Source organism: Protopterus annectens, chromosome 9.part0 (genome assembly GCF_019279795.1).
Source record: "Protopterus annectens isolate FY-2018-M chromosome 9.part0, PAN1.0, whole genome shotgun sequence".
In the NCBI taxonomy this organism is placed as follows: Eukaryota; Metazoa; Chordata; order Ceratodontiformes; family Protopteridae; genus Protopterus; species Protopterus annectens.
Genome location: NC_056743.1, coordinates 1,172,542,958 through 1,172,556,140, shown reverse-complemented (window position 1 = coordinate 1,172,556,140; position 13,183 = coordinate 1,172,542,958). Strand labels below are relative to the sequence as shown.

The 13,183-nt window shown below is 39.4% G+C and overlaps 1 protein-coding gene across 1 annotated transcript in view; it reads left to right on the top strand.

Annotated features, from left to right (window-relative positions):
• PATL1 (PAT1 homolog 1, processing body mRNA decay factor) overlaps positions 1-13,183 on the top strand; it is a 1,960,792-nt gene that overhangs the window by 1,011,311 nt on the left and 936,298 nt on the right. The window contains exon 9 of the mRNA XM_044084059.1: positions 2,674-2,763. Coding sequence (XP_043939994.1) covers positions 2,674-2,763 — 90 coding nt within the window. The remainder of the gene's footprint in view (positions 1-2,673; positions 2,764-13,183) is intronic.

The following is a 13,183-nucleotide window of genomic DNA, read 5'->3' as shown; positions in this document are numbered from 1 at the left end:
ACTGTCCTATAAAAATGAACAAACAAATTTTCTCTTGACTCTTCTCCAGCAAAAATAGTTCTTCAAGCTTTAGGCTTGATGGCTGGAGCAATTACCTTAATACCCACCACTCTACTTCACATGCAAATTCTCCAGTGGACTCTAATCTGTACAGTGGTCCATTCTTTGACAACCCTTGCAGCATCCTATAAAACTGTCTAATTTGCAGAGATCCCCTTTGGTGATAATCCTGTGTGAAGTTTGTCAGGGTTGTTTATCCTTCCTCCTCCAAAGGCACATTGACCACGGGCACTTCCCAAAAGGGGTGGGGTAGGGTGGCATTTCTTAGGACTGACTGCTCAAGGCACATGGTCCCCAGAAGAGATCAAATTGCATATAAATGTCTTGGGAGATGAGATCAGTAATTTTAGCATTGCAGGCCTTTCAGAATGCTTTTGCTGTTGGGACAGACGATTGCTATCCATACAGGCAATATGTCAGTGGTGTGGTACATCAGCCATCAAGGTAGAACCAGATCTTAACCCATTTGCCGAGAAATAGTGAGAGCCTGGCCATGGGCAGTCTCCTCCAACCACTTTCTTGTAGCAATGCACATACCGGGGAAATCCAGCGTTCTAGCCAACAAGCTCAGCAGGATTATCCTGATGCCTCACAGTTGGGCTGTCAGTCAAACAGTGGCGAAAATGATCTTTCACAAATGGGTTTAACCTTGCTGTGACCTGTTTGCCTCTCCCCTCACCAACAAGTGCAGCAGCTTTTTTGCCGTAATTACCCCTTGGGGGAAGTCACTGAGGGATACTCTAGTCCACACCTTGCCCTCTGGTCTGCTGTGTGCTTACCCTCCCTTGCCCCTTATTCCCAAATTTCTTCAGGAAGCACTCTGGTTGAAGTGCAATGCAATCCTCATTGCTCCCTTCTTGTCTGGCCAAGTATGGTTTTTCTTCTTGTAGTCTCATCTGCTGTGTCCTCATTGAACTGTGGCACCCATTCCAGATCTACTATCACATCTATCAGAGATGACTCATTCGGACATTACAGGCCTCAGATTGACTTCATGGTTTCTCCAGTTCCAATGATAGCTAGACATTCCAGGCTTCCTCTGCTGTTAGCCAATTTTTAGTTTCATCCCAAAAACCTCCTACGAGAAACATTTATAGGAATAAATGGAAGAAATTTTCCTTTTGGGTACAACAGAGGAAGTTGGGTCCTTTCACTGCTCTAATCCCCACTGTTTTGGATTTTCTTGCTTCATTTTTCCAAAGTGGTGCTAGTTTTTCCACCATCAAAGTTCAGCTGGCAGCCATATATAACTACCATATAGGAGACCATGCTTCCCCTCTGGCTTCATCGAAGTTATGTGAAGCTTTCCTTAAAGGTATCTTTTTGCTTAGACGTCCAGTGAAGGATCCCACTCCACCTTGGGATCTTAGCAATGTGTTAGAGCTAGGTACATTCTCCCTTTGTACCCTCGGCTAAGTTAGATCTCAAATTTCTTTCTTGGAAGTCTATCTTTCTTGTGGCTATTACTTCTGCAAAGCAAGTTTCTGAACTCCAAGTGCTTTCTTTAAAAAAATGGCTTATTTGATTTTCCATAAATACAGAGTTATCTTGCGTATTACCCCTTTGTTTCTACCCGATATTGCTTCTGAAACAAACCTCAATCATGTTATCGATTTATCAGTCTTCTTTCCAAATTTTGACAACAATGCTTCACCTTTTAGATGTACATAGGCAACTTCATTTTAACCTTTATAGGATGAAGGACTTTAAACTGACCAACTGTTTTGTTTCTTTTTCCAGTAATGAAATTAAGAAGACCAGTATCCAAAGTTACCCTAGCTAAATCGATAACAGATTATATTTCCTATGTTTACTCTTTGAGGTTTAACCTTGCCAGAACCTCCAAAAGCACATTCAACTAGATATATGGCTACATCATCTGCCTTCTGAGCTAGAGCTTCCATTGATGATGATTACGTAGTTGCCACTTGGTCTAATGGCCATACATTTATTTGCTGATTACAAGTTGGATATCATCTCCAGAAACAGGGATGCATTTTGATTTTGGTACTCTAGAACATCCTTCCATGAAAGTTATAGTAGTTGGGGACTCTGTCCCATGCATTGAGGAATGAATGAAAATGACATTAGATTTAAAAATTATGTACTCACCATAACTGTGCATCTGTGTCGTCCATTTCCTTTCTTCCTCAACTTCCCCATTCCTTCCCCATGCGTGTCTTTGGGAGCATCCTGATTCATTTCTCTGTTAGGAACTATAGTGTCTGTTTGAGCCCCTATTCTGTAACTATACTGTTTTCTTTCTTATTTTAACTTCTGTCTTAGATTGATATAACAATAAACTCTATCTGAGGTAATGCAGTGGTTAGTGGCATTGTGGGTAAAGGGAGGAGCTTGAGACTCTGATCCAAGAATCTGGAGATAAGTGTCTGAGTCTCATCAGAGAACCATATGTTGAAGGAAGAATGAAAACTGACAACACAGATGCATAGTTATGGTGAGTAGATAACTTTTAATTTTGTTCTTGTGAGATTTTTTTTTCTTGCCCATATATGTGCATGTGATTTTACATTGTTTGTGAAATAGCTATGATTCTGTAATAATGAAATGCATTAGAAAAGCTAGTAAAAAATAGTCTTAATTTTCTTTTAGGTCTCAGATAAAATTCTGCAGACCTGACACAACCCATCTTCACCCTCAGCACCGTAGACTTCTCAACCAGAGGTTGCAGCAGAACAGGAAGTGAGTAATGGATTTATGAAATGCATATGTGCTTTGAAATTGTGGATGATTGTACTTTTGTTTGCCTTTTAATTGGCAGTTATCCAGAGATGTTTGATAAAGTACTACTTAATGTGCTGTTAGATCAGGGTAGTTAGTTGCACAGCAGACATTACTGGCAGTTAGCGTTTGTAAAGATGATGTGAATTTGGTACGGTCAGACAACACTGTTTACTTGATGGGGCTAGTTGGCTGTAAGAAGTACTCACATAGTAGCATACATTTTATTCCATATGTGGTTTCATGCATGTTGAAGTAGTTTGAAGGAACTCGTATGGTCTCAGATTCCTGTAGGTCAGGTAATAAATATCTGAATACAGTGTTTCTGAAGTCACAGTGTATCATACAAATGAGTGTGTTGGGGGGGGTTCTTGTATTACAGCCTTAACTCTGTGAAGCAAGTATGTTTTTGCAGTTTGCAGTACTTTTAAAGACAAACGATAATTTTATGAAGGGTGCCAAAAAATGGAAAGCAGAGTTGGAAAATTGCATGGGTGCTATGTGAAGAAAACTGAGTTACCCATTTTGTTTACATTGTGCTTACATTGCCAGGCTGTTATATAATTTCCAAATGCTGATGTTCATCGTGTTTGACTGCTGCAGTCCTAACCAATGGGTTATCCGGCTCCCGGTAGCCCTCGATTGGCCGGAATACCAAAGGTAAGTAAAAATTATGTCTACTGCCGTCGGTTGTAAAGGACGTCGGGGCATCTGATACAAAAGGAGGCAGCCAGTGTCACTTCCTCAGTCTTTCTTGCCATAACAGTCAGAAGCCCCCAGAAAACAAGGCATAAATTAAATTTAGCCTGTACCTTAGGAAAAGAGAAAAAAGGATGAAGGAGGGAGGAAAAGCAGGACTGCAACAGTGAATACACTCTAACATCTTCATTTATGGTAAGTGTACACAACTGTACTTTTTGGCGAGGTCAGTAATAAAGTGAAGTTGAATTTCTTCCTTTCTGTGTGTATATAATGTAAATATGTTAAATTAATAAAAACATTCTTAAAAGGTGAAAGCATGCATGTCCTAGCTATTGCATGTTTGTTATTACCGATATTTAGTTGTATTTGTCTGATTGTAGCCATAAAGACTTAAAAGTTAAAAAGTCATGTGAATTTAGTAGCCATGTAGCTGAAATATTGGACGCAAAGCATAGACTCCCACAAGAGGTTCCACCAAGGACTTTGCAAAATCCACTCTTCTGTTACTCTCGCCTTAGTGTACTCTACTTTGTATAACCTTCCTTGATGCTGTACAAAATGGGACATTACAGATGTGTGCGTACAAGAAACCAACTGACACATGTATCTACACAGAAGCAGTACAAGGTCACTCTGCTAGGGAATTTGACAGAGCTGTAGGCAGAGTAATACAGCTACCATGAGAACTGCTGCTTCAGTATAAAGAGAGGACCCCCGTGACATAGTTGCACTAGTGACAACATATCATCCCGAACTTAAAAAGTGTAAAAAAATCATAAGGGACTTCCAGCCAGTGTTGAGTGAGGATGACAAGTTTAGAGATATTTTTTCAAGCACTCCCACTGCTGTCATTTAAACAAGCTCAGAATCTAAAGAACTTTCTTGTCAGAATCACACTCAGACCAAAACAGAACGTAGTCTAGTATACCACAAAACTCTGCAACTATCCGAGATACAAAACATGTCATGATTTGTACAGCTTCCAACATAATCGTTTCAAAGAACAGAATTTTGAAGTATGGGATTTATTTATGTGCACTTCCAAAAATGTGATTTATTTAATCAAATGCAGGAAATGACCAGAGACTAGCCAGTTACTCAGAACTAGGATGACATAAACACACAGTTACAAATAAAATGGCTGACAAGCCACTATAGGCACACTTTCTCCAGTCTGATCATTCTGCATCAGATATAGCAATTACAGTTCTTAAAGGAAATTTTCATACACCTTTGTAAAGAACAACAACGGAAATTGTTAGTTCAGTATGATAGTCATTGGTATGAACCTGGATATTGGTTTTATGAGACACTGTAATACCTTTTTTCTTTGGAGCAACTTAACAGTGGGTATAATTAAGGTGTATTGAATATCAACCTTTTTTCCTGTGGTAATGCATAATTTCATGAATTTACTCTGACTTCAAACAGCTGACTATTTCAGATATCAAGCAGCAACTGTTAAAATTAGTAGAGGTCTGTGTTTTAGCACCTGTATTTTATTCACTACAAACGAAGTGTTACGCCTGACCAGAATGCTGCCTTATGTGAAAATAGTAATAGCAATAAACTTAAAAGTCAGTAAGGCTTTAGTGTTCAGACAGTTTTACCATTGCAGCAGAACTTTATCCAGTTCTGCTGCTTTTCAGAATGTTATGCTATGTAACACCACCATTTTCTTTCTTCTCCCGCTTTTTTCTCTTTCCTCTCAGCTAAACCTCAGCCAGTTTAGTATATTAAATGCATACAGTATCCATGCATTGTAATCCTATATCTTATTCACCTGGTAGTCCCTGCTTTTCTCATCATATTGCTAATTCGGTACTTTCCCGTTATCGGGGCAACACTTTAAACGTGGTTGCTGAGCTCCGAATCCAGTTACTTGTCATGTCTTTTTGGTCTGAACATAACCAGATGTGTGTAAATTTATTTTACTGCATAATAATTAACAAAAGCAATGTCATTTAAATTTTACACACACCTGGTTAAAAGACATGATTAGGCACTGGATTTGAGCTTAGCGAATGCGTTTAAAGTGTTTCCTTCCTGCGTACCAAGTGGACAAGTCACAGGGATTGCCAGGTTTTCCACAAACGTCATTGTCCAAAATGTAGGTTTTTTTTTTTTTTTTTTCTTAAAACCATAAAAATATACTTTCCGTTAAGGGGGTAGCAGTCAGAATGTTTGGGTGATGTGAATGTGATGCTTTCTTTTTTTTTCCAGGTTTAACTTTGTGTTCGTCCTGACAGTATTACTGATTGTCTCTCCTAGGACTGTTAATGATTTCCTCACAAGTCAGTGACGGACACACACACACACACACACACACACACACACACACACACACACACACACACACACACACACTTGTAGAAAGATCCCCTGTTCCTTAAGAAATCAGCTTTACATTACGGACATCCTACACTGAGAAAATAAGGAAGTGCTCCTCTTTCCACCACATGGTTAAGGGTTAGTGTGTTAACATTTGTAATGCTACACTGACAATGGGGACCAAGGAGTTTCACAAATAGCGACATGTTTTGAGAATGGCAAATGAAAAGTGGGTGCAACCATTACGAGACCAGCTGGTGAAATGTGCGCTTGACTGGAAGTCAGAGCTGATGCTGTTTTTTCGTGTTTTACTTTTGCCTTCATTCTCACACCTGTTACTGATTTTGTGACATGTCAAAACCCTTAGTAAAATAGGAATGTGCTGAGACTGTGAATTGACAATATGGAGAAAGGGCTTGAGAAAATATGGCCATCTTTTGACAATGTGAACATGTAATTAGGCTGACAGTAGCGATACTTCTCCGTTAGAACTGTTGCCTTGTTAACGGAAAAGTACCGCTAATTCTTATGTCCATATTTTGTATTAACCAAAACCTGTATCTCACAAAGATTGTTTGGTTTAGACAGATGAGCAACTTCCAAATGATACATTTATGTTTTCCTTCACTGGATTTGATCAATCTCCCTACACATCTCTTTTGAGATTTACTGTTGCATTAAATGTCATTTCAGTCAGTACTGGCCATCTTTCAAAAGTTTAGACTCCCTTCTTTTTCTTTTTCTGTCTCTCTCTCTCTCTCTCTTTGTTCCTATGACAGCTGATTGGCTAAGCATATCCTGAGAGGGAAGCGTTTATCTGTCAGAGGATGTGAATGTTCAATCTTTCTGTGCCATCCAAAGAAGAAAGTCCTCTGATTCTTCACAGTTTCACATGCTGTTTTCCGGTTTACTGTTCAGATGAGCCCCAGTTGGGGACCCCTTCTCATTTTATTATTAGAAATATTCTTCTATGTTTTATGTTTATTTAAAAGTATATTTATGTTAAGTTATTGTTCTCATTATTTACAATAATTCTTGTGGGGAAATTCTGCTTGTAGCAATATTTATTTGGCTTCCTTGGCTAATGTTTGTTTTTACTATTTGAGGAAACTTTCATTTTTTCTCTCAGAAGTACAGTGTGTTTGTGTGCTGTTAGACACTAGAGACCTGCCTTTACTTTTGTTATTGTGCTTTATTTTCATCTTTTGACAGGAAAATATTGCAGGACCTGATTTTTTCAGCATTTGTGCATTTACTGTATGTATGACTCTAATTTAACATCACAGATAGCACCACAGCTGTGTGGTATGTAAAAGAGGGGCACAAAGTCCAATTGTCTCTGCCGACTAGCCATACTGCCTTTGACATTGCCATACAATATAGTCTGTTCTTTCAGGCAGAGTACATCTTTTCAGAGAAGAACACAGTGGCTGACCCTTTAAATAGATTCAGAGCGGATCCTCACAAATGGATGCTAAACAGGGTGGTCTTCCTGGATATTGTCCTTCAGCAGGGTACTCTCCAAAAATAGATCTTTTCATCTGCAAGCAGAACAGGCAGCTCTGGTAGTTTTGCTCAAGGTTACCATGCCCAGAAGTGTCTCGTGGATGGGGAAGTTCCTTTATGCATTCTCCCATTTCTCTGATTCCCAAAGTCATCCCCAAAATCAAGAAAAGCAAACCAGAAATGCCTTTTAGCTCAGACATTAATGGTTCCCCCTTTTCTTTCACCTGCCCAGGGGCTGTCATAACTAGTTACTTCACAAAATAAACCTAATCACACAACACAAGGGCTCTCTAATTCATCCAGTTCTCCAAAGTTTAGTTTTAAGTGTTTGGATAATAATTCCATCCAGGCACCAATTTCCAGAAAATGTGCTGCAGGTTCTACGGGAGGCTGGAAAACCTGCTTCTGAAAAATCTTTTATTTCCAGATGTAAAAAGTTCTCTGTTTAGTGCCACAAGCAGAAACAGGACCATAGTCAAATGGGTATCCCTAATATTTGTTGTGTGTGTGAGCTGTTCAGTTCTAAGCTGACATTTCCTTCTGTCAAGGCACACTTTCACTAAGCATTACTAGCTTGATGCTTTCTCCGGGTCAGCAGCAGGCTTTGATAGATCTAGTTTTCAAGAAATTTTAGACCTTAGATCTCAACATTCATACATCTCCATTTCTGTTTAGACAGCAATGAAAATCTCCCAAATGGTAGTGATGCTACAACAGTGGTCTAAGAAAGGGCATAGTACATTTGTGTAAGAACTTACCATAACAGTAGGTAGTCTGACTGATAGGTGTTGCAGTATACATCCATTTTTCCTTCTTTCTCCCTGTTTTTTTGTCTTTCTGTTCTTGGCCAAGGTGGGCTATTGCTTCCCCCTCTCCTCTTGACGCATACATTTGTGAATAGTTGCCTCTGCTTCTGCTTCAGTACCTTGGTCTAGTGTAAGAAAGTCCTAGGATAATTCATACCTGTACACACCTTGTGTACCCCCTAGCACCGTCTGGCTGAGGTCATACATGGGACGTGTTGTGCAAGAGGAACCCAGGCTTTTGGCATGCTGGCTGGATATATGGCTATCCTTGGCAGGATATCCCATCAGTTAGTAATACTTCAGTAGTGATCAGTCACACATCTGTTGTTACATGGTAAGTTCTTACACAGCTGTACTGTTCTAGGTTTATTACTGAACTCAGAACACAAAGGGCATTCCTTTTTCTCAGGCATGGTCCTGGCTCTGTCCCACTATTTCAGGGATATCTTGGTCTAGAAAGAATCGAACAAGTCTCAGTGAAAGAATCATTGTGTTAAAGTTTATGGTCCCCTGTAGACTGATTGCTTCTGTGTGTGAAGAAACAACATTACCTAAGAAACAGGTGGTGCCAGTGTGTACAATTCCTTCATTGCTCCATTCCAGTACTGCCATTTATCTAGAAAGAACTCTTATAGTGGATAGACCACTTTTGTATCAATTTAAGAATTCTGTTTAAGCTACCCCACGGGGCCCATATACTCACCACAGATTCATCCTGTGGAGCCAAAGGTCCTAGGAACTTGGAGTAAGGCCTTCAGAAAGAAGCATATAAAAGTAAAATAGATGATGGCGGTGATATTAGCCATCGAGGCTTTCTGGCCAGTGTGGCAACAGAGAACCATGCACATCCAAATGGACAATACCATGATAATGAAGTAAAATCAAGAGGGTGGTGTTCACTTTTACATGTTGACACTAGCACTGCAAGCATTGGAACCTGCCCAGGTGTCCGGGCTAACCTTCAGGACAGTGTACATATCATGGGTCTGTATTAGCATACCGCAAGTATACATACGTGAATCCCTAAAGGCCGACAGAAACAGCGAACCGGAAATACACTGAATGTCAGTAAGCACGAAATTCAAATGATCGAATTGCAATAGTTGGCCAACCCCACCTCCCACTACGTACTGTCTACCCAAACAAAATAAATAATCTACACTTCACCCATATGTACACTTCACCAATATATCCCATATCCTAATTAAACATGCATTACACACAAATGTATGTGAATGTAAACAAACACCACCCAAGTATAGGAAAAGTTTAATTTACGTGTCTATTCCGCTACGCAACTGTATTACTATATATGCACTTAACCCTTCTTCTAACCCTAAGGTCAGTATCTGTTGCACATGTAGGTTGAATGTATTACTATATATGCACTTAACCTTAACTCTCACTCTAACCCTAAGGTCAGTATCTATTGCACATTTACGTTAGTGAGCTGTACCGGATAAGGGAATCTCCTACTGATATTTTACCTTACTAAACATGATGTGGCCAACTATGACAATTCGATAATTTGAATTTTGTGCTTATTGATGTTCGGTGTACTTGCGGTTCGCTGTGTACGTGTCGGCCTTTAGGGATTCGCGTATGTGTACTTTCAGCATTCTAATATAGACCCCATATCATCCCAACAGAATGTGTTGTCATACCAGCTGAGCAGAAAAGAAGAAGTTACCACAAAGGAATGATGAGCAGGGACATGATTTTGAGTGTAGTGCAAAGACTGGGTAAGCTAGATGTTGAATGTTATTTATTTCCAATACCTTTGTTTCTTTTATCCAGTAAATTCTATACCCCTACTCGCAGTCATCCCTGTTGGCAAAATCTACTTTTTCTTTCCTTTTTTGCCTTATTTCTTAGAGTACTTTTTGTTAGCGTATAACTGAAATGTTTTGTATGGTTGTTGTTCTCCTTGGCGACTTGCATCTAAAGTTGTACATTCTCCTTATTTATTATCCTCCCCCATTTCATCATCGTGCCTTTCCGCTTTGATTTGTACCCTTCTGCTTCTGTTAAGTATGAACCTTAACTGTGTTGCTCTAAAGTATCCCTTCATATCAGGTAATCCTAAACTTCATTATTCTATAGGAAGAAACACTTTACCCCACTTAACTCTTTGTTTAACAAATGAAACCCTTCAACCTTATATTTATTATGGTCCACAGCTTCATCTCTGGTTGATAAAAATCGCCTGACCTGCATATAAAGCTAGAGGGACTAGAAACATTTTCACTTTTTGTATCTTTCTATTCTTACCCATAATCTGGAGCTTCCAACTTCTTACTTTTATTTTTAATCTTCTTAACATATCCATAGCTGTCCATAGTTGCAGCTGAACAGAAGTTGCAGAGAGCCAATATTTCCCATTCTTAGATGACTGGATCATATTTCCTCCTTTCATTCAAGTTTTGACTGTCACCAAGGATTCTCTAATCAAAATATTGCATTGTCCCTGATACTACATTGAACCGTAAAGCCACACCTGACCTCTTCCCATCTACTACATTTATTAGCTGCAGTCTAGATATTGCTGATTGCAGGCATTGTCTTCCTGCGAATTGCAAGAAAAACTGTAAATATAAGAAAATTAATTTAAATGCAATTTTAACTGCAAGAAAATGTAGTTGTAAATATGTAAATATATAATAATATAAAGATACAATAATTAATTGTAAAGAAAATGTTAATTGTAAATGCAAGAAACACTCTAGCCACTACCTTCTTATTGCCAACTCTCCGATATGACACTGTTCTCCTAACAAACTTAAACAATACTCAAAGAAACTTGCTTCCTGATAGAGAAAATAGATAAATTTGCCACCAGTCTGTCTCATAGGACTCACCAATATCATAGCTTAAAGCATTTAAACTGGATTCAGCTACAAACTACATAACATATTCACAACTAACTACAGCACACAAACTCATTCATCATCCAGAAAAATGCCCTGTACTCTAACTTATTACTGACCTACTGTCCAGCAAGGGACCTCTGCTCTAATAACAAATACTTATTACTTATAAGTAAGTCAAATAATGTTGCAGCAGACTCGCTCTACTCCCAATATGTTGCTAAACTCTAGAATAATATCCCTACGCAAATAAAACTCTCTGATAAACTCAATAGTTTTAAGCCACTGCTGAAACATCTTAACCAATCCTGGTCCTGCACATGATTATCTCCAGGTTGAGACTTTGTGTTCACCGTATGATACTGTCCTTAAACAGAATACACTCACCCTTTCACTGAAATGACAAAACAGTTTTTATACATAACTGGTGCCTGTAGAATCCACTAAGTTGCATGTGGGCTTTCTCTTTAGTAACTTCCACCTTTTTAAAATCTTAGAATGTATAAATGTAGCTAGTGTTTGTGTATAGCTGTAAATAAAAAAAAAATTAGAAATGTAACTAATCTGTGTTTAACTGGAACTTAGTATAATGCAGTGTAAGCAAATAGACCTTTACAGTCCAGTGATCTTGGATATCAGGTCTTCTGTCACACCAGATTCATATTTTTAAAGCATCCAGGCAACACCTCAGTTAGTCAATATAGCTCACAGATCTTATCAAGATGAACCTGGTTCAGCTACACGTTTATACAACAGCAGTTATTACAGACATGTCTAGTCTTAAGTAAGTCATTACAGTGGCTAAACTGCTCATGCATGTGGATATCCTATACTTCCTTGTCTATGAGATGACACTTCTCCCCACAGTTGTACCATTGCATGATTCATTTCCCAAAAGTGTGATTGCGATCTACTCTGACAATATGACAGTGGTTTGATAGATCAGCATATTTAGGGGGGGTTTAGTTTGTTTTCCCCTTTTGTCAGGAAAATTAACATATAGGATAGGTCATTCAGTCCAAGAAGTGATTTGTGGAAGCAAATCACATTCCAGGGGAAGCCATCTCTCTAGCAACCAAGCTTGGTTGCTATTTAGTGATGCTCAGAGTGGTTCCTCACTTCTTTGGTGACTTGTTCCACATGTATAGCAGATTTTTTGTTGACCAAGTACTACCAAGCGCAGAAGCTGCCTGTTCCACAGGAATACCCCAAAGTTACTTTGGTCCAGGAATGGCCACCTGGACTCATCTTGACTCCTTCCCCTGTTTCCTCTTATGATGTTCATGCAAAAATCCCAAGTTTCAGAAGGCTAAGGTAATTTTCTTAGCCCCTTCCTGGCTTCATAGGATGTTACTAGGCTAATGGCCCTAGGGCCTTTACAAGCCTAGCAGTGTAAAAAAAAAAATTAGTATCCTTATTGACCATACTTCGGTGGTCATTCGTAACAGAGTGATTGTGATCAGCAGTGATTGCCTCTGTCCATGGGGGACATACGAGCCACCCCCTGGGGTGAATTTATGGTCACCCATCCAGTTGTCAAGACTGCACTTGAATAGGGTCATTGAGGAGCTCTGTTTCACATGGAGAGGGAGCTTATGCGAGAGGAGTGGCAATTTCTTGGAGATGTATCGTGTCTCTCCAGCATGTTCTGTTAATGTCACAGGTTAGGTTGAGATCCCTGGATTGAGTTATTCTTGTCCCATTTGATATGTGGATGTGCAGCATTTCCATTAGGGTAGGGTCTGTGACTGCTGCGTAGGTCAGGCACCATGTGCTTCTGTGCAGCCTGTATGATACAAAGTACAGTGACAAGGCTTTCAATCTTTCCCGGATTCTCTTGGTTAGAAACCTCTGTGGTCTCTCCAGTTGCTGCAGGTGTCTAGTGAGATACGTACAGAAGGGAGCATTGTACTTGATTAGAGGTCTGATAAGGGTTGAGTATAGTGGAGTTATTACCTCCCTGGTGTTGGATGTGATGCCCTTATTTATGAGATGCGTAGTGTAGAATGTTTTTCTCATCACTACTGACACATGGTGATTGAAGTTTAGGTTGCTATCAACCTGTGTTCCCAAGTCACGTTCCACTGAGTGTGAGCTTAGAGAGGTGCTATCTATATCATTATTAGCAGAGGCGGCTACTTTTCCAAAAGGGAAATGAGGCTTTTTGTT